This window comes from Choloepus didactylus, chromosome 3, assembly GCF_015220235.1.
Source record: "Choloepus didactylus isolate mChoDid1 chromosome 3, mChoDid1.pri, whole genome shotgun sequence".
In the NCBI taxonomy this organism is placed as follows: Eukaryota; Metazoa; Chordata; class Mammalia; order Pilosa; family Megalonychidae; genus Choloepus; species Choloepus didactylus.
Window position 1 is genome coordinate 115,426,750 of NC_051309.1, and position 22,594 is coordinate 115,449,343.

The following is a 22,594-nucleotide window of genomic DNA, read 5'->3' on the forward strand; positions in this document are numbered from 1 at the left end:
ACTAGACATTTTATTTAACTTTTCTGAGCCCCAATTCCCTAATCTTTAAACCTACTTTGCAAGATTGTTACTGACTGAAAGAATGCTTGTTGCAGAACAGCTCTTGATTAATGCTGGCTATTGTTAGAGTGTGGCAAATATATAGAATACAAAAATGGAGAACTCTGAGCAGTTCTTTACTAGGGTCCATCATAGGATACATAGTATAGCATTTTTTAAATATATGTTATTTTACTATGCCTATTTTTGGAAATAATCATTTGGATGGAGGAAACTTTTCAAATGATTCATTTTTTAAAATTCAGTTTATTGCGCTATTCACATACCATACAGTCATCCACAGTGTGTAATCAGTTGTTCACCTTGCCATTGTATAGTTGTGCATTCATCACCACATTCAATTTTTGAACATTTTCATTACTCCAAAAAATACAAATAAGAATAAAAACTAAAAAAGAACACTCCAAAAACACCCCATCCCTCCCCTCCTCCCCTATTATTCATTTAATTTTGTCCCCATTTTTCTACTCATCTTTCCATTCACTGGATAGAGGGAGTGTGAGCCACAAGGTTTTCACAATCACATGGTCACACTATGTAAGCTATATAGTTATACAGTTGTGTTCAAGAATCAAGGCTACTGGGTTGCAGTTCACCAGATTCAGGTATTTCCTTCTAGCTATTCCAATACCCTAAAAACTGAAAAGGGATCTCTGTGTAACGCATAAAAATAACCTCCAGAATGGCCTCTCAACTCCATTTGAAATCTCCCAGCCACTGAAACTTTATTTTGTTTCATTTCTCTTCCACATTTTGGTCAAGAAGGCTTTCTCAATCCTATGATGCCGGGTCCAGGCTCATCGCCAGGAACCATGTCCCACATTGCCAGGGAGATTTATACCCCTGGGAGTCATGTCCCATGTAGGGGGGAAGGCGGTGAGTTTACCTGCAGTGTTGGCTTAGAAAGAGAGGCCACAAATAATTCATTTTTAAAATAAATCTTTTGCTGATAGCTTCCTTGCTTCTGAACCATTCCTCCCTCTTCTCTAACAATATTCATCTATGAACCTCATAGTGGAGTACAGTTTGGGTTACCTAACAGTGTTTGCAGTTGGAAAAGGAACTGGAAGGAAATAGAATTGAATTGTGGAACCTTAGCATTTAAAGTTACTGTGATTTATTTGACAAGTATTTAAGAGCTTTCTAGGGGCAAGGAGCTAAGTTAGGCACTGAGAGAGATGCAAAGATTATAAACCATGAAGCCTTGCTTGTGAGGAGTTCAATTTGATAAGTAGGTTGGCTCTTATTCCTTCTTTGAATCTGGAGTAGGAAAGAGGGATAAAGAGGTGAAGAAGTTCAGAATAAACAGTTGTTGCTGGGGATCATGGAAGACTTCACCCAGTACTTATTGAGTGCTATTACCTGCCTGGTCTTGGATTAACTACTGTGGATATCTTCATAATAAGATGAAACTCCAGGTATACACATCACTTACTGTCAGCATTGAAGGCCCACAGATGATGACGAACAAATGAGGCATGTTTTGATACAGGCGTGTTTCTGTATAGGATACTGAGGGAGCATATCTGAGGTGGCTGTATCCCAGAGCAGGAGTGATGGGGTTGTGGTGGCCCACTCGGATTCTGAGGAATAAATTAGCCAAGTGAAGGGCAGCCTCAGCAGACGGAAAAAAATGGATTAAGACCTCAGCAGTGAGAATGAGCAAACACATTCTAGGAAATGCAAGAACCTCGATCTGGCAGTGAGATACACGTTTAAAGGGTACCTGATGAGAGATGTGGGGAGATGTAGGAATGGGCTGATGCTTGGGGAAGTCCTCTGATGTCATATCAAATGGTTTAGCCTTTACCCTGAAGTTTTAGAGGAACACAGTAAAGATTTTAAGCATGGAAATTATTACCAAAGTTATATTTCAAGATATTGGTGCCAGTGGGTCAGATCTAGCTTACAGGTGAATTTGGTTTTGCTCATGGAGGATTTTAATTTACAGTGTTTCACCAAAAACATGGATTTCAGGCTTTTCTTGAAAAATCAATAACTCTGCACTGCTCTAGGGAATCAGTGAGCTGAAGCTGCTTAGCAGCTGTCTTGTGTAGGAGCATATGCTCCATTTCACCACGGAGCTCACTTCCTTCAGGGCAAATGCCTTGGATCCAAAGGTATCTGAGGTTCAGGTGTCAAATTTTAATTGTTTTCTTCCCTGGCAGTGTGGAGAGTGAGTATTTGAGATTCAGGAATGGATCCTGTTACAGTAAACCTGGCGAGAAATTAGTCTTGATTTTACAGAGTGGTGGTGAAACAGAAAAAAAGATAGGATTTGAAAGAGACTAAAAAGAAGGGTTGGAGAGGTAAGCAGTCGAGGGCAGTGGTGGGGACCATGGGCTGGGTAGTTAGACAGACCTGGGTGCCACAATAAGCTGTGTTTTTGAGAAACTTACCTAATCTTTCTGAGCTATAATTTGGTTTTGTAAAATGTTGGTAAGAGTCCTACCTCGTAGTGTTTTTATGAGAATCAAATGAGAAAACATAAAGCACTTAGCTCAGTAACTGGGTCATTCATATTCAACAAAATGGCGCCCATGGTGGTATTGATGACATGGAGAGTGAGGAAGATGGAGGAATCAAGGATGACTTCCACATTTTTGGTGTGCTATTCGGTGAGCCAAAGAACACAGGAGCAGATGAAGAAGGTGACTTCAGTTTTGGCTGTATGATGGTTGAAGTGCTCATGAGACTTTTGACTGGAGAGGTTTGATATGTGGTTGGATTCTGGGGTCTTGAGCTTAGGGATGAGATCCAAGTGGGACACAGGCTGTGCTTTGGTGATCTCGCCACTGTTTTCCTACTTGAAACTTCCGTCCCCTTTGTAAACTTCGGTCAGCATTGATCATTGTCACAACTCCCTCCATAAAGGAGCCAACTTTGAACAGTAGAAGAAGAATGTGGGGTAGGTAAAATACCATGTTGCAAGTCTGCTGAAAATTTATCTAATAGTCTTAAGTTCTTGAAAAAAACTTCTCTCCAGCTGACCACTTTGGCCTAGAAAGAAACTAATTTAACATTCATTTATATCAAGGACTGAAAAAAAATCACCCTCTACCAATGTTATATCTATTTCCCCTTGTGGTTGGCTGTTTTACATCACTACAACTCCTGACTCTAAGCAAATGTTCTACTGAAAGCAAATCCTTGTTAGGAATTAATGATCACACTTATTTTTAAGTTCGAATTCTTTCTTAATTCAGCATAATGAAATTCAGCCCTGCCTCAGGTCCCAGTTCAAATGCCACTTTCTACTCTATGCCTTCTGACTTTCTCAGGAAGTCTCTCCTTTCTTTACATTTAGTTGTAACATTTGCATGTAACTTGCAAGGGCTGGCATGTGCACTTGCATGGAGCTAGCTCATATTGCCTATAATGTGGTTATTTGTGGATCTGTACCATTGGTTCTGCTGACCGCTGGTTCCCTGAAGGTGGGGACTGTGTCTTGTATATCCAGTGTAATAGCTTTGGCAATGCCTAGTCAAGTTCAGTTCAGTACAGATTTCTATATTAGAAGGATAAAAAAAGATGAAGAAGATGTAATCTTAATAAGTAGATTGTGGTTTTTAGGAAAGAATTTACTAGCAAAATGAATATATTTAATTCATCTGCCTATCATATGACCTTATTACATGTCATAGATCTTCACTCTTCATTGAGATTCTAAAAAGAAATCAGTTTATATGCTTGAAAACACATAAAATATTAATTAGTTGTGTCTTCTTCTGCTTAAAATCCATTAATTGTTTGCAATTGTGGTTAGAATCCTGGTTTTTTAGTACGGGAATCTTCAGGATGACAACTGCCTTATCTTTGAAGGAATACACACACACACACACACACACACACACACATATATATTTTAATGTGGTCCCAGTTACAGTGGAACACCCTTGCATTTTCAAATACCCTCTGCTGCTTCATGCCTCTCTGACTTTGCTTATGCTGCTCATTCTGAGTGAGAGGCCCTTCACCCATCTGCCTGGTGAATTCCTACCCATCCTTTGAGATTCAGTTCACACTTTCTCTTAAAAGCCTTTCCTGACATCTTTCCTACTCCCACCTCCCTACAGAGAAATTCCTTCTTCTTTATTCCTTTAACACCTTGTACACCTGTCATGTCTGTCTTTGTCAGGAGACTGTCCTCTATTTCAGAAAAGGAACCATGTATTTAAAGTGCTAACAGTTTACTGGAAGAACTAGATAAGAAAAGTAATTATGGCAACTTAATGTGATATGTGTATATCTCAATATAAACATATATATATATAATTTATGATAATGATAGGCCAAGAGGTTTATGAAACTACTGAGGAGGACTATAGACTTAAGGGGCTAAAGAAATCGTGGAGAATGGTAATGTTTAAGCTGAATATTGAAGGCTGTCTAGATATCAGTCCAGCAGACAAGAGGAAGAATGGCCTTCTGTGGAAAAGTGTGGACGTATTAGACATTATGTTATTTTCTGGGAACTATAATAAGTATGTTTATGCATGTGATTAGAGAGGAGGCTGGTGGGATAGGCAGAAGTCAAATCATGAAATGTGGTGTTGAATGCCTTACTAAGAGTTTGAGCTAGTATGATGAGCCAACTAAACAGGACCAGCTCCCTGGATGAGAGTAAGCAGAATGGCATGATGCAATCACGGGGTAGCAAGGCCCCTCTAACAGCAATTTGGGCCTGGGTTGAAAGCACAGTGTTGGTGGCAGCCAGACCATTGGGCATGACTCATTTAACCAATCCCTCATTGATGGACATTTAGGTTTTTATAAACTTTTATTTAAAGTTTTTCATCAGAGAAATTTGGAATAATTCAATAATTAAATTTTCCTTTAAAAACAAAAAGCAAAAAACAAAACAAAACAAAACAGAAGGCCAAACTGATATCTGCTTCACATTGTATATATCTATACACAGTCACAATGTTTTTTTAATAGTTAATATAGGGCTCAATTCATTGTGATCAGTGACTGCAAAATAGGGATTTGGGATGCTAAAGAAATGATGATGCTTACATTAATATTTTCTAGTCTTTTGTGATGGTTGCTCAGACAGTCTGCTCAAAACTAGAGCATCATATCTTCAGTGAAAACAAATATAATTTTCAACTGAAAGAAATTCTTTAATGTGTTTTATTGTTTCCTAGTCAATTCTTACATTACATCCCAGATATCTTGCAAATTTCTTTTTTTGAAAGATATTTTTTAGCTTCTTTTTTTGAAAGATATTTTTTAGCTCTGCTTCCTTTTCAATGCCTTTTCTGAATACTAAATCTTCATAATGGATCACTTCCTCTTTTATATCCTTTATTTTTTTTTCTCACATTATCCTCACTTAATTGTTCAATCCTCATCACTCTCCATTTTAAACAATTCTCATGACCCAAAATACTTCATAGCTTTTGTCAGTCCTTAATTATTTGTCCCTAGTGTTTGTGTGGTACTAGTAAGGTATTCCTATTAATTATAGTCCTAGTATGCATTAGGTAGATTTTTCCCATATACCCTTAGGTTTTCAACTCTCTCTGCTAGTGTCATACCTTAGAAGTATATCATGCAAGCACCTATCTCTGTTTATGGTGCTGATCTGTGGGAAACATGCCTTTAAACAATCCCTTTCAATCCTATTCGCCTTCAGTAGAGCTCTAATACTTACAATCCCATTAAAAAACAGTCGTCACCCCTATCCATTCCCATACCTTTGAATTCACCATCATTAATGCATCTGAACATATTACATTATCATTCTTCTTTACTAGCTTTGGTCTATCTCTAGGTCTCCAATAGTTTACATTATAAGACATTGATTCTACATTTTTCAGAGAGTTCATAGAAGTGGTAACATACAACAACTTTTTATGTCTGACTTATTTCACTCAGCAATATGTCTTCAGGGTTCATCCACATTGCCATATGTTTCAGGACCTTGTTGCTTCTTACTGCTGCATAGTATTCCATGGTATGTATATACCACATTTTGTTTATCCACTCGTCTGTTGAAGGACAATTGGATTGTTTCCATCTCTTGGCAATAGTGAACAGTGCTGCTGTGAACATTGGTGTACAAATGTCTGTTCCTGTCACTGCTTTCAAATCTTCTGGGTAAATACTGAGAAATGCAATTGTTGGATCTTAGGATAATTCAATATTTAGTTTTCTGAGAAACTGCCAAACTGTCTTTCATAGCAGCTGTACCATTATACATTCCCACCAGCAATGAATAAGAGTTCCAATTTCTCCACATCCTCTCCAGCATTTATTGTTTCCTGTTTGTTTAATGGTAGCCATTCTTATTGGTGTGAGATGGTATCTCACTGTGGTTTTGATTGGCATTTCCCTAATATCTAGTGAAGATGAACATTTTTTCATGTGTTTTTTAGCCATTTGTATTTCCTCTTTGAAAAAATACCTTTTCATGTCTTTTGCCCATTTTATAATCGGGCTGTTTGAACTATTGTTGTTGAGTTGTAGGATTTCTTTATATATGCAGGATATCAATCTCTTATCAGATATATGGTTTTCAGATATTTTCTCCCATTGAGTTGGCTGCCTCTTTTATATCCTTTATATACATATATTATTGAAACCTCTTTGCTTAGTTCTTTTACTCCTTACTACTTGAGGATGAGGCCTTGGTCTCTTATTTAACTTTATATCCCAGTTCTTAATACAGTGTCTTAGGGGCTTCTCCTCTTTGTCATCTCACAATCCCCATCATTGCTAGCATTTTATTGAGCTTTTACTGTGAGAGGGGTACTGTTCTGTTTTATGTGGGTTTTCTCATTTAATCCTCCCAGTAATGCTGTGGATAGGTACCATATGAACTATGTAGATTTACTATTTTTTTAATTAAAAAATCGAATGCCATCAAATTTCTATGGTTCAACCTATGATCTCCATTTTTAGAGCACTGAGAAGCTGGGTAACCTATGTAGGTCATCCACTGTGTAAGTGGTGGAGCTGGGACTCAAACCCCAGCTGCCTGACTCCAGCATCTGTGCTCTGAACTGCTTCTCGTAAAGTGCATTGATAAGTGAACAATATCTCACAAGTTAAGTGGTGATATTTGTCAAGGCATGCAAACTGTTACACTTGTATTTATAAAATTTTCCCATTTTTGTATTTGAAAAATTTCAAATCCTTAGAGGAGTTGAAAGGTTAGGAACAGTAAGCACTCATATACTCTTCATCTACATTTGTTAACACTTTACACATTTGCCCCTTCCCATCAATTGATTTCTCTATCTGTATCTGATCCATTTGCAAGTTGCAGACATTTGGCACTTCATGCCTAAATATTTCAGCATTCATCTCCTAGGAACAAAGACATTTACCTGCAAACCATAATATCTAAATCACACTGAAGAAATTTAACACAGGTACAATAATCTTAGGTAAAAAAAAATAATTTTATGTAAAAAACAGTCTGTATTTAGATTTCCCCTAATTCACTGTAATAGATTTTTCCTTTTTGATCCAGATCCAATCACATGGCATTTAGTTGGCATTCTTTGATCATCTTTAATCTACAGTAATTCTGCCATTGTGATCTGGGTGCTAGGTATGCTCATTGCTACTGTTATCCTATTTTTTAAAAAAGAAAACACCTTACTTTGCACTACCAAATAAATATTAATGTTTACTTATATGTCAATAAACTCTGATTTGGCATTAATCTAAATTCCACTGCTGTATTGTAATAGAAACAGAAAGAAAAAGTTAAAATGCCAAGTAAACTGAAAATGACAGTACTTTTCAGAGGAAAATATTTTTTAAGTGGAAAGGGATATTGCTTATTTATGGTAAATAAAATGTGGTTTGAGATGCAATGATGCAGATGCAGCCACTTATTTTCCCTTGGGCTGCTTCAGAAATTAAAAGTTAAGTACTGAGAGGTAACATAGGTTCTTGAGAAATTTGTCTGAATTGGATATTCCCAAAGACAAAAATAAAATAGGTTATTGTCAGATGGCTCCTGGAAGATAATTTCATATGAACCAGAAACTTATTTTAACTTCATACTCTAAATTACCAGTTGATTGACTTAATATTTGACTATAGGTGATGATCAGTCAAGTTCTTAATAACAACGTTATTAGATAGAATGTGAGTCCCAAAGCAAGAAAACATAATTATTCACAGATACAGTAATACTTCAAAAGAGACAACAATTCTATACTTTGTTAATGGGCAGAATCTGGCATCTGCACAAAACAAGTAACAAAGTAAAGCGTGCTTTATTTTAAAACGTTCTGGCAGGGTTCCTTTAATTTCCTGAAATTTTAGACTGTGTTCTTGATTGCAACTTTTCCTTCCTGGGAAATGTAACTTAAAATACCTTTATGCCTTTTATCACCATTGACATTCTCTACTCCCATCCTTTCCTGCTTAGTGTTTTACTATAATCTCACTCTCCTCCTTTCCAAATCCACTCAAGATGCTTTTTGGCCCTTTTCTGACCGCTAGAAAAGCTAGCAGATTGAGCATAGAACTGGGATAAGAAGTTTTTACTGAAATTGGGCAAGTCTCTTAACCTTCCGTGCTTTTGCTTGTCTGCTGGTAGAATGAGGATAAAGTCTGTCTCTCTCTTCCCTTATATGGCTATTGTGAGAATAACTGTAATCAGTCATATAAAGTGGTTTCAATTTCTGAATTCATGAGAGTATTTAATGGGTAGTATTTTTGTAGTAATAACAACAAAAGGTACTTTTGTTTTGGCTTTTGCAGCAACAGGAATTTAGATTTGAACATAGAATAATCAACACTGGAATATAGGATGTTAGGAAAGCTGGAGGGTGTTTTCCTCTGGAGATCTTGGACAGTAGGATTCTTTCTTCTGGCTTTTGTTCTACCTGTGTTATGTGATGGCTCAAAACCCTTTCCTGTAGAGGCCTTTAAAATTCCTTCCAGGTACCATTAAGATAGCAGTGTATTGTTTCCTGCTTCTTTTAGCAACTTTCCTTCTTCCAAAGCCAAATGCTCTTTGAAAAACCTTTGTGGTAATCGTCTTCATCATATTTTCCTGTTCCCTTCACATGTATAGGTTGTACACATCTGAGTTCTGGGAAGCTACTTAATTGTAATGATAACTCTCTGAAATCTCCCAGTTTTGTATCTATTCATTCTTGTGTTCTGTCCTTGCATGCTTCTAGGTCACTTTTGTTTCTAAATTGGATACCTTGGAGGACAAGGTCCTTTGTTCTGCTTTTAGTGGTGCCATGTTTGAGTAATCAGATATACCAACAACATGAGGTAGAGAGCAAAAATTGCAAATGATTCTTAGGATTGAGTCAAAGGTGATCTTATTTACATTTAGAAAATCCTTTTCATGTTACTAACACCTAAGGCTGGGTGGGTTTTCTCTTGTCACAGTCTGCTTGGGAAATCTCAACATGTCCTTTTTTTTTTCAAATTTTGGGACTTGACTCTTAATGTAATTTATTTAGCTTACATAAAAAATAGTACGTAGAACTGATGTGGGAGTTTAATTTTTCCCTAATTTATTTGATAATTCACTAATTATACCAGAGTCAGAACACATGGTCTAACTCTCAGAACCCCAGTTACATCAATTAGGCTGAATGTTTAAGAGTACAATTTTAGATTGCAGTCAAACAGAAGAGGCTTGGACATGTGGCATGAAAGAGTTCTGTTTGCTTTGTCAGTTGAGACTTGTTTCTTTTCTTAGTTAAAAAAAGTCTTAGGGTTATTTTAAGGGGCATTTTGGATATTATGCTGTAGGAATGTTAGCAAGTAAATTTTGTAAGCACCATTTCCCATTTGGGCTTAATTCTGGCAACTGATTTTGGGGAAAATATCTGTCATTCATTGACTATCTGTGACCCTTAACTGGCCCATATTTACTGAGTTGCTAAACCACATGTACAAGCCAGGGGACAGTGGACCATCAAATATGGCCCAAACTTCTTGGCCCTGATCCACATCAAGTTCAGAGAATCAGTCTGCCTTTTCTGATGAACCTGTCACACCAACATCTATTTCTGATGTCTTTAGAAGGACACTAAAACAGACCACTTACTCATTTTTTTGCTTAACAACTAGCTACAGATTAACACAGGTTGTAAATGTTGGCCCCTGAGAGCTCACATTACAGTGAACCAATTTACAAGGAAGTTGGGAGTCATTTTTCTGTAGTCTCAAGATGGCTATATATTTTCTAAATTAATTTCCTAGATGTAGAAATTAAGTTATTTATATTTTCTCAGGAGTTTACGGTATTACATGTATAAATAAATTTGGAAAGTTGATTTTTGCACTAGGGTCTGCTCATAACACTTCTATTTTAAGTATGTATTCAGGGAAAATCTTTGTTGGCTTGCTATTAAACAGACTAAAGTCCAGATTCCACAACCCAGTCCCCAAGGACAGTTAGGAATCGTATTTTGTTGCAGTGACACAAAGAACAGTTCTCTTAATTGCTAGAATCTCAGTTTAGGACTAATATTATGACGTTTTTGCTCCACCTTCCCTTTTGCATCATCCTTCTTCCACGATCTCCGGGTCACCTCATGATCCTAAAGTGGCCACTGTAGCTTCAGCCATTACTTCTATAGTCCAGGCAAGAAGAGAGAAATAGTCATACTAGTCAGCCCTCTTTTTTAAGTAGCATTCTCACAGCCCCTCCCGGTAACTTCTATTATGTATCATTGGGCAGAATTTATCACATGGTTACCTCTATCCCCCAGGGAGCATAGGAAATGTAGTTTTCCGTTGGTGACTTATCCCCTTCTGGGGGTAGAGGAGAAGCCATTCCATTGTAAAGAAGGTTAATAATGGTAAACATCTGGCAGTGTCTCTCACCAAAGCGTTCTATGATCTAGTTCTGGCCTTTACTCTAATCTCATCTTCTGTTTTAAGCACTTTACTTTGTAGCTCCTAGAACACTTGGCACTCACCAACAACCCTTCACCACTGCCCCTCCCTTTCTCAAGTTCTGAAAGGCTTTTGCTTCCATCTTCTCTCTGCCTCTCACCGCTAAGGCATTGCTTCCATCACATTTGCTACACAAGGTTTTTCTGGAAAGTACAGTCACATTTATTAACTGCAGCCTTCCCCTCCCCCACTTTGATTTTTCTTCTCTCTTTCATAGTCCTTGTCATGGTTTGGCCAATATATTATAGTTCTATGGTTAATTTTTTATATCCTCTGTGAATGTCTTATCCAAACTTGCTTACATTGTTCGTAGCAAACGTATGATACATGTTTGTTGAATTCAATTGCAGGCTTGATGCCAGCAAGATAAAAGGAGAAAGTTCTTTTGTTCAATATTTTTCAAAGGGTTTTCTTTTTGTAAGAAGAAAAAAATTGATTTATATCAGCTCTATGAGAATCCTGCCATGTTTAGTAGCTGTTGGCTAATCAAAGGGTGGTTGGTTACTTTAGGTAGTTTTCTGTCAGATAGACATGCAAACAGCAGTTTGCTTTAAATTACTGCCTCCCTAAACACGTAAGAAACATTAACAGTCTTGGCCTCTTGGTATGTGTGCATTTTAGGTGCCTGAGATTAGGACACTCCACTGAGGACAAACAAACAAAGGAGGGTGACAATAAAAGCTTTTTTCCTATAAAGCATCTGAAAGCACTATAAATGGATGGTCATCAAGTTGATCAGGGTTTCAAAATAGTACAGCCTGGGGTCTCAGGTTTAATTGTTTCATAAAGTTTCCTCTGCTAAATAAGCTTTTTCTAAACAACTTTTTCACATCTTTAGGAGATATTTTCAAACCCCAATGATTTGGGGGTACTGCCTTGACTTGCATTTAATGATTTTAAGATGTCTCTTCTTTCCTTTTAAATATGGCACTCTGAGTACCCCAGTGATACTTGATTCATTCAGGTTTACATTTATATAAAAAATAAAATTTTTGGAAAATCCTTTTTTTTTAAGATTGATTTTTTTTTTTTTTTTTAATTTGCCTTTCTTGGTGATGGGGCTTGGGAATTTCATAAAGAGAAGCTTGTTTCTAGGCCTTGTTTTTAAAACTGCCTATAAACCATCTACCAGGTGTACAGTTGATTGAAGAGTAGTACTGTAAGGCCTCCTGGACAGTTCACTTCTTTTCAAAGAGCTGAACAAAATTTCTTCCTTTTGAATTTGAAGACATGCCTAAAATCAGAGTTGAAGAGTTTTCCAAGTACATTTCTGTACCATTTACACTCTGCTTACCCTTTCTGCACACTTCTTAATTAAATACCTCCTGAGCAGCACTTCGAAGGATTATGCGGAATGCAGGGTCCAGTTGGAGTGACAAGGCGTGGAAAGTAAAATTGGCAAATAGGCCCTGAGGAGTGCCAGGGGACGGGAGTTGAGTGAGGAAACAGAAAGCAACAAAAGTAACAGCACTTTCTCAAGAGTGATAAAGTTTTGAAGGAATTGACGTCTGATAATTATCAGAGAGGAAATTGAGAGTATATCCAGATTAGAGAACAGCCTGAGCTAGTGTGGGAATGAACAAGTGTCAGGGCCTTCAGAACTCTGTGTCATTGTTGACCGGGTTCCCCTTGATCTTCAAGGCCCGTCTACTCTCCACGCAGTGGTTACTGAAGCCCATTGCTTCCTCGTATCAGACCCCAGTGACTCCACTGGTCTAATGCCTCTCTCTGCCTCTAGACCCTGTTACTCCATCCTACATATCCTACCTATTAGCATCACCATGCTAATATTTCCAGAGTTCTGATCTTTATCAGGTAATTCTGATGATGATAAACTTCTACTCATTTCCTACAGAAAAAGTATATATTCCTAAGTCTGAAATTTAGGGAACATCCTCCAATAAAAATCACCTGTGATTCTATGCTTCTCACTCTCCCACCAGCGTTTACCCATCTCTTTAGCTCGTTTTGTTTCCTCAGTGTCCCCTACATAAATGGTGTTCTATTTTGCTATACAGTTCTCCTCACCCAGGACACTCTCCTCTCTTCGCTGTCTACCTGTGCTTCAAGATCCAACTCCAGCCTTTTTAGGAGGTTTTCTGTGCCATAGGAATCTGCTTGTTTGAATATTTCTTGACAAATATCATATATGCCACCCATTTTGCTTATAAATATTGCCTTGAATTAAAAACACTTGGTTGTCTTGCCTTTTCATCTAGATTGTAACTTTCTTGAGACTAGTAACCACAGTATACAATTCTTTTTCTTCTCTCATAGTATCTGGCATAATTCTATATACACATTTGTTGTAGAATGAAGTTTCTTAATCTTGGCACTATGACTATTGGGGTTGGATAATTTGTTGTTGTTGAGGGCTGTCCTGTGCATTGTAGGATATTTAACAATATCCCTGGCCCAGAAGATGCCAGTACAAGCCTTTACTCATTTGTGAAAACCAAAAATGTCTCCAGACATGCCCAAATGATCCTTGGGGGCAAAAGGACACTTAGTTGAGAGCCATTGGTAGAAAGTAAACAGAATGAGTTCCAACCAATACTCTGGCAGGAATAGAAGGCTGAGTAGTGCTTTAAAGCATTTTGGGGTCCTGAGAGAAGAGGAACTCAATTGATAGAAGATAGTAAATGTCAAACTGAGAATTTTCCATTTGCTGTGATAGACCATAGAAAGACTATTATAGATTGATAAGCAATTGCAGTACATCTCAGGATTAAGATCAAGATTGCAGAAGAAGTATTCTTAAACTGAAGTTACAAAAATTGTTGTTTTAGGTTTTATTTCATTTTTAATTAATTTATACTTAGTAATGTTATTTCCAATGAAACAGATATTTATTTTAGAACTTAAATGGAAATTTACCTGGATTTCATACATATCCAATATCTTTGGACTAAGAAATACTTTTTGAAGTATATTTGGGAGAGTGGATTTGAAACAGGGTGCAAGTTATGGTAAAGTTATAACTGTTGACTAACATCAGTAATGGTTATGCATAGTTCTAAATATTTTTCTTTTTTTTTGACTATTTAACTTTGAGTATTGTCCTCAAGTTTAGCAAATTTTCTAGATTCAAGTGATACACACACGTACATGCATGCACACATATGCAACTCTGTATACTCTAGACAGTGTGTACCAGTCCAGAACACAGTGATTTTGTGTTTTTGTGTTACTTTGTTCTAAGTTCTTATGTTTTTCTTTATTTTCAAACTAGTACACGGCATAGATACTATATGGTTGATGTGCTACTGACCTAGAAGTAATGCATGATATCCATTTTTCATAGCTGTGTGCCAACCACAATGCAAACATGGTGAATGTGTTGGACCAAACAAGTGTAAATGTCATCCTGGATATGCTGGAAAAACCTGCAACCAAGGTAGGAAACAGTTTGACACAAATATACAATCACAAGCCCCCTCTATTCCTGCAAAATATGTGATCTGCCATTTTACTGATAGATAAAGCTATAGTAATGGTAAATTTTTTAACATATTTAATCAGAGGACAATTAAAAGAATTTCATCCCTTTATTCTTACTGTCTGAAACTCATCAAAATGTATTCTAAAGAAAAGAATCACTGCATCAGGAAAGGTGGAAGTCTTACATTCTGGTATTCCTTATTCCTCCACTATTTAGGTAGCCTTCAGCAACTTCCTTGGACCTCAGTTTCCACTTAGGTGAAACCCTTTTAATACCCAAAGGCAGGCTGGAGACTCGACTTGAAATTTTGAGGTTTCTTCAAACTCTGAGCCCTTTGATTCTGTGATTAAATCTCCCAGCTGCTGACCAGTTTGGAATGTTCCCGTGAGAAATAAAAATGTTGATTAACTTAGCAAGTCATTTTTAAATGGCTTCAGTTGCTTATCAAAGCAAGCTTTTATTCAATACTCACAATGTCGCAGATATTTTGTATGTATTTTCTATTTTCATCCTTACAACAACCTTAGGAGGTGAGTGTTTTAAAATTATAATTGTTATAAATAATAATATTCCATTTTTCATTTGAAAAGACTGAAACTCAGGGATATCCCTGCCCAAGTTCACAGAATTAGTTGGTAAAAGAGCTAGGATGTCAACTTAGACCTATTGGCCATATAATTCATGTTCTTTCTACCATATTAGCTTTAGATGAAGAAAATATAATTGGAAATGTAATCTCTGATTTATACTAAACAAGTTTGACAGGGGCTTATGTTTTTAATTTCAGCCAAAAAATTTCTACCCTTAGGAGTTAAAAAGCTTTCACTAGAAAGATAAAATCATGAAAGAATAAATTTTTTTTTTATTTCTTAATTAAAGTAACACGCCCTATCATTTTTTTAACTGTCAAATGAAACCAAAATGTGGGGTCTAAATACCCCATTGATACTTACTTGATATTATGTGATGCAGAAATGATATTTTTGAAACACTCCTGAGCCTCATTATCTTGTACTTATCCCAGGACACTCCTTGAGGTGTGTCATGTAAACTAGTAATTTACAGACATAGTTTTCACAACAATCCAGAACACTGATGTTTCAAAACATGTGTAATATTTCTGAACTATCAGATGAAATCCATGCTAGTAAAATGTGACATGGTCAGTGGTAGGACAAGCTGTTATTCTGAAGTGTGTTCTTATATTATTTCTTTGGTTTATAACTGATTTTTCCAGTGCTTCTTTTCTAGCTTATAATATATATTTTTTTACCCTGGGGTTTACCAGACATACCTAGGCAGTCTTGTTGAAATACGTGGTTTTCATATTAATTCAGTTTAATGTTTTAAAAATCCATTTGATTTTCTTTACCAGCCTAACTTCACAAATAGCAGGTTCTGATTATTGAGTTACCAGTGTTCATCTTAGATTTCCAGTATGCTTCTCTCTCTTTTTTTAAGTGGTGAACATAAACATAAGAGATTTCATTCATTAACATGTTGGCACCACAAAACTTGGTTGTCCTGATGCCAGGGATTTATTTAAAGACTATTAAAAGAAACAGATAAATTCATTTAAATTTGTTTGTAGGAGAAAGCTCAGCCTGAATAGCTTCAAAGACACTAAAACTATTATTGAAATGAGGATCTGTCTCTGGGTATCTCTTATTTTCAGAAAACCAGGTTACCACAAACTTTTTCCTTTAACCTATGCCTGTTATATAGTCTTGTCTCCCGAAATCTTATTTCTTAAAGGGAAGAGGATTTCATTAGTAGCAAAATGGATTTTATACTTGCAAAAATAGTGCTGTGCCTGAAAACATTTCTCTTAAGTACAGTCTTGAAAACAAAACTCCAGCTTACAATAAACTTACCTGCTTTGATCATATCTTACTTTGCCCTCTTTGCAATAAGCAGCTGTGGCAGGTTCCTGATGGAAAGGTTTATGTTCCTCAAAGAGCAGGAACCCATTGAGGTGTCTTTCTGATTTCTGGGTTACTGAACAACAACAAAAAAACTGTTAATAAAGTGACTTGCACATTACAAGTGCACATTAACTGCTTGTTAAATGAGTGACTGTTTTGTATAATGGCTTTTGGCCCTGAAAGAATTCCATGGGGTTGTCTAGGATAGCACCTTAGAGAGTCTCTGCCTTGGACTGAGAGCCTAATAAGGTTGAGAGAGGCTGTCGTGAGTGACTGTGAGAGCAGCTTAGAACACGCCATAAAAGTTATTAGAGCCAATTGTCCATATTTGCTAAATAAATTAACTTAGACTGTTTATATTCAGGCCCAGAAATTTTGATAAAGTGGAAAACATACTTCAGAGAGATGGGAAACCAAACAGGTTTCTTTTTTCCCTAGGAGAGAAATGTCAAGAAGAGATAAATTTGAAATAATTTCACAGAACTGGAAATTAGTTTTTGACTAGAAGTATTTTGGTTTAAGGCAAATATTCGCTAAGAATTTTTTTGCATATTATGTACTTGAAGAAGTAACTACCCTGGAAACATGCTTAGTGGAGTAAACAGCTTAAGTAAATGACAAGCACTTAAAGCACTTTCGTACTGCCTGGGGAGGATCCTAAACAGGGCAAGCCACATTTTGGAACTGGCTTAATTTAACAACCTTGTCACAAGTTTAGTGTGAATCTGTTAATGGCTTGCTCTTCCCTCTGAGCCATTTTCTGAATTTGCTACACCTAGATCAGATATAGAAAGTGGCTTGGACTGACCATTAACATACCCTGAAGGCACATGGTATCTTTTGCCATAGTTGAAATTCTAAACCAAACTCTAGTAACATTTTCTTGATCATTTACTTTTCCCCCAATTTAATTTCTCTGATAACTTTATTTATACATATTTTCCCCCTCACTGAGTCTCTGTATCCATACAATCCCTATTCCCCCAGTTGAGCAGAAATGCCATTATATATAATAATCTTTTATAACTTCCCTATTGGGAATGATATCTTGCATGTAAACTATCATTACACATTTTCAAGAATGAAAGAATTATTCTTTGAATTCACTATGTATACTGTAATAATTTCAGGAGAAATGATTTATAAATACTCAATAATGTTTTGATGTGGTTATTCTTCATATGTTGAATTCCTGATCCCCAGGAAAAAAATTGGTGTTTTGTAGCACAGAATCATACAGCAAATTCTGGTGGACTAGTTAAATCTTTCAGTTGACTGCTTTCCTAAACACAGCAGTGCTTTCACGCAAATATTAAGGTTGTTGCTTACAACTTTATTTGAAAAAGTGTGTGGTTTTTAACCGCAAAAAACCAATATAGTGTTCATTTGATTTGGAAGTTTAACTGGCTGTTAATAATGTAACAGTCTTGAAGCAGGATGTGATTTACTTATCGACTCTCTTCTTTGATTCTCACCCATGTTAAATTTTGTTAAACCAAGAAATGGCAACAGTAAACTTTTTTTGTAAAGCTTCTATTGTATGTTCTAATTAAATGTGACTTAAATGTGGCACACATTCTTGCATTTGAATGAAAATATTGGTGATCTTTCCTTTTATTTATTTAAGTAAGATCTTTATGAGAATCATAAATTTGTTCATAATTTTGGAGTATTATAAGCTATTACTGTGCAACCTGATAATATAGGGGAAAATCACATTAGCAAATTAAGACCTCAGGGTACCTAAACAAGGCAGGTCGATTCTTATTAATATTTGTATAATCTGTTTTTAAATTTTTTCATACTTTCTAAAATGACTTTCTTTTTTGATATCTTTAAAAAATCAGTATGAGAAAGATGGATTGTTAACTTATAATGTGTGTGTCTTCTTGAAAAGAAAGATGGCAGTGATAAATTTTAGGGAAACGTACATTTAAATTAAAAAAATGAGAAACCAGAAGAACTGGAAGGTATTTTTTGTAACGCATCTTAAGCATTCTTTTTGCAGTCTACAAACTTTATGTAATTGTTTAATATATACTTATAAAGATTTTTAGGGCTAAAAATGACAGTTCAAAGTTGATTCTTATTATCTTCTTCCTGGTGTGAAGATGAGCACCTCCACCCAACTCCTCTTGACCAAGGCAGTGAACAGCCTCTTTCCCAACCCCTGGATCATCCAGCCACGAGTTTGCCTACACGGGGTGAGCGTGCATTGCCTCAGGTGGTCTCCTGCTTCCCCCTGCACAGCTTCCTGCAGTTATGTCACTTCTTGCAAATGTCCTCAAGACTAGCCCCCAGGGTGCCCGGCCCTTAGCATCCTGAGCTTGTGAAGCAAGCAGCAGGAATTGCCACCTGGTGCTGATTCTCAGTGCTCTCAATATCCTGGAGCCTCCACTGTCCTTTCAAGCATCATTGTTTTTCCTCTTCTTTCCTTGGTTGCAAATTTTTTTGTAAAAACCAGATATACAAAATTTGTTTTCATATGTAGGGCAAGTTGGGAATTCCAAACAACTGAGATTGGGGTTTTGCTGGCTTTTGCCAAGTCGATTTTAGAAGTGATGAAGTCCTCTTTCCCACCACTATTTGTTTGAGATGGAGAACTTGGTTTACCTCAAAGTCAGACCATGCATCAACTTCTTTTGTTTGGTGTATATTTTGTAATATCAGAAAGCCCAAGTTGGGGTTCCAGTATGACCCTTTATTAGCTGCATGATCATAAGCAAGTCAATTAATTTGTCTGGGTCATAGGTAACTAATCAGTAATAGGGTGAGAATAATGCCAGCCCTACTTACATGCAGGGTTGGTGTGAGAATCAGAACACCAAAATTAATGATGTCTGTGTCATGCTGGAAAGTTTTATAGAAAAGTAAGTTGGTAGCATCATTTCAAAATTTTTCTGAGAGACTGTATCCCTCACCCACTTGGGAACTTATAATGGCTGAATTAAAAGAGTTAAAATTATTAATTGCCATCTCTATGCTGATAGGAAACTCAGTACAGTTGTATATATTCTGGCAAAAGATTAGAACAATGGGATTAATTTCAAAGTCATTGATAACTTAAAAATAAAAGTTCATGACAGTTGACATTTTTGACATGTTTGCCTAAGCCTCCACTTTAGTCAGATAAAATTGAAAAGCTTAGATTTCTGAAACACTGCCTAGTTTAAGCCTCAAAGGGAAAAAAAAAAGCCCAAGCACATTAAAATGAATAAAAGGTTATTTTTCTTACAGTCATTGGGTTATCTTATTCACAGTATCTTTTCCAAGTTTTTCAAGCTACTTTTCAGTGTTCTGCATGATAATAAAATTTCTGATTCATTTTTTCCTGAAGTTTAATAACAGTGCTCTGCAGCTTGCATTTTTATTCTAGACCAGCTTCCTTCTTTCCCTCCCCTACCTCCAAGCTCTGGAATCCACCAACCTGCTTTAAGTATGCTCCTGATGGTAACAGATGCTTTTTACTGTCAAAATAATTGCAGAATTTGAATGTAAATGGTTTAATTGCAAAGTTCTATCCTTTGGAGTGATATGATTGGTACAAGATAGAATTCATTAAATATATTTTTATTATAGATTTTCCTTATAATTTATATTCTATTATGAACTTCCAAAGAAGGAGCAAGAATAAAGTAAACAAACAAACAGAAAGCTGGCGTTTTCTTTCCATGATTCTCTCATCAACTTTTCAGATTTATTTGAGACAGTGTCATTGAGAAGAACTTTTATGTTCTTAATATTGTTCACTTATTAATATGGGAGCATTTACTATAATTGGAAAATGTCATTTTTGAATTTCTGGCTTAATTTGATAATAGCACCAGTACTACTAGGTCTGTATTCCAATAGATTGTGATAATGAACACAGCAGTTATTTGGAAGCAGCACTCAATTTTATAAAGCTTTTGGTCAATAAAAAGTAAGTTATAATAATCATAGAGTAGAGACCCTGAAAAAAATTTGAGGAAAGAGGTTTATCACCAGGACACCTGATGCTTTTAATCTTTCAAAGCTCCCTGTTTAAGCAAGTCTGATATTTGTTAAACATTGATAATCAGGAATAGTTGTGGGCCCTATTTCTTCAGTGGCCTTCATGAGGGTCAGTGTGAAGTTTTTAGGGGAAATCTGCCTGCAGCATGTGGGGAAATGATGGCAGTCAGTGAGGAGATCAGCACTGGCCAGCTGTCAGGGCCATCAGCAGTTGTTGACTACACGTTTCTGAAATTGCTGTTATATTTGAATACTCACGTGCCAGTGTAATAACAGATGAAATAGTCAATGAACTGCCTCTACATTTACCCATTGAATGTTGCATGTTTACTTCCCTTTTCCATATTATTTCATGGAGTGATTCCCAATTGATCTTTTAAATTTTGATTTCCTGTTATTTTTCTTTTCTCTGAATTGCACAATCTTTCACCCAGAGTGCTTCTTCCCATAACAAGAGAAGGAAAGATTTGAGTTGAAGCCGGCCTCTAAAACTACCAGCAGCTCCACACTGGCTCGTGGACACCCCCAGAGCAATACTAAGGGGCCCTTTGTTGGCCAGGACTGCAGCCAGGTTATGGAAAAGCTGCCTCAGCTGGGCTTCAGTTTTAGGCCTGTAACATGGGCCCGCCTGGTTTACCAGATGTCTGCAGCTATGAGCCTCTGACTAGTCATTAGTATTATTAGGAACACACAAAATTTCTGTGTCTCTTTAAAAATAATCTTAAGGGTTCTTAGTGGACACACATTTTATATCCATCAATATCTCTCCCTTGAGATGTAAAATTCAGTCATACGCTATTAATTTGCTTAGTTCTGTTTAGTGCAGAAAAATATTTAAAACACAAACCCTTTCTCTAACAATGTGCTAAGATTTAAGTTCTATTTGCTATAATATAAATCGGATTTATCAAAATCAGGTGTGATTATGCCTAGGAAAGGTGATCAGTTTCTCCTAGAAAATGAGAAAAGATTCCCTGATTTTAATTTTTAATATGTATTGAAATGCAAGGTAAAAGAATATGGGAAGGGGAGAGTATTCCTTTCCCAGTCTTTTCTCCTTGATTTAATCTTGTTTACTTCACTTAACAGAGAGAGAAATCAATTTTTTTTTCATAGTATAATCTGCAAAGCATGTTCCATGAGGAAAATTTCTTCTGAAATATTTTAAAAAGCGATTCTGTTAGGAATACCCTAGTCTGGGTAAGAGGCAATAAAGTAGAGAATTGAAGAGAAGCGTAGAAGTTAACCAAAGTATCTGGTTTATTCATTTAACTTTCCCAGTCTGTGCCCAACTGAGGATCCACTTATACATGTGGTAAGGGTAAGAAAAAAAGAGTTGGATAGTTAGTTGGATATGAAAAAATTTTTAGATTCAATAATTATTTGGTGATTTTAATATAAAATATAACTTTGTAGTTTAGCTAAATGAAATATATAGATTTCTAATAAACAGGCATGTTAGATTTAAATGATTAGATTTGAAAACTTCATACCTAGGTATTTTAAAATCTATATTTCTGATTCAATGATATGGATTGATAGACAAAGTATGCTAGTCAGGTGCTCAGGCTGGTGTTTCCAGATAAAATAAACATGTGATCACATTTCTTTGTAATGAAGTCCATGTTTTGGGCATTACTATTTCAGTATTTATTTGTTATGAGTTTTATGTTCACTTGAGGCAGTGTTCCACTTGGATTGGAAAATTTACATAATGTGAAGTTCATTAATTCATTTAAGATTGATATTTAAACCAATAAATCTAAAATGCATAATGATAGTCCATTATGTATTGTCCATTAGTATTTCCATATGCTGTTCTTAACTGCTGAATGAGTGAAAATATCTTAGAGAGTTTTTAAGTTCATTTAATCTGAGATCAGTTTAGAAGCTACAAGATTGAAGATGAAAAAAACAGTAATGATCACTCTAATTCATGCAGCTCTTATCCTCTGAAAATTTAGCTTTCCTTTAGGAAGGTCAAAGCATTCTAATGTTCTAAAATCCGTGTATTTTCTATAAAGTAAAATAGGCTCATGTGGTCTTCTCTTTAAACAGAGAAAGGAAAAAATTGAAAGAGTGAGATTGCATTGTCAGGAATGAATCTACAAGTTGAATCCTGATATTTTGAGGCCATTGGCAGCCAGATAGATAATGTCTGATAGAGCATCTCCATGAGGAGGTTAATATGCTATTCTTTCTAGGGATGAGAAGATGGGCAGGCGTCTGTGGGGAGAATCCTTCTAGGTGTCACATGCACTACACAATTCAAGCCCCA

General features: G+C 36.2%; 1 protein-coding gene across 7 annotated transcripts in view; it reads left to right on the plus strand.

The window, feature by feature from the left end:
* Positions 1-22,594, plus strand: part of NPNT (nephronectin) — a 77,208-nt gene that overhangs the window by 21,114 nt on the left and 33,500 nt on the right. For 4 of the 7 annotated variants that reach the window (XM_037830394.1, XM_037830391.1, XM_037830396.1 and 1 more), the window contains one exon: positions 14,261-14,353. In XM_037830394.1, the coding sequence (XP_037686322.1) occupies positions 14,261-14,353 (93 nt within the window). Of the gene's footprint in view, positions 1-14,260; positions 14,354-18,434; positions 18,528-22,594 lie in introns of all 7 variants that reach the window. The other 3 variants (XM_037830392.1, XM_037830389.1, XM_037830390.1) reach the window with 1 other exon arrangement.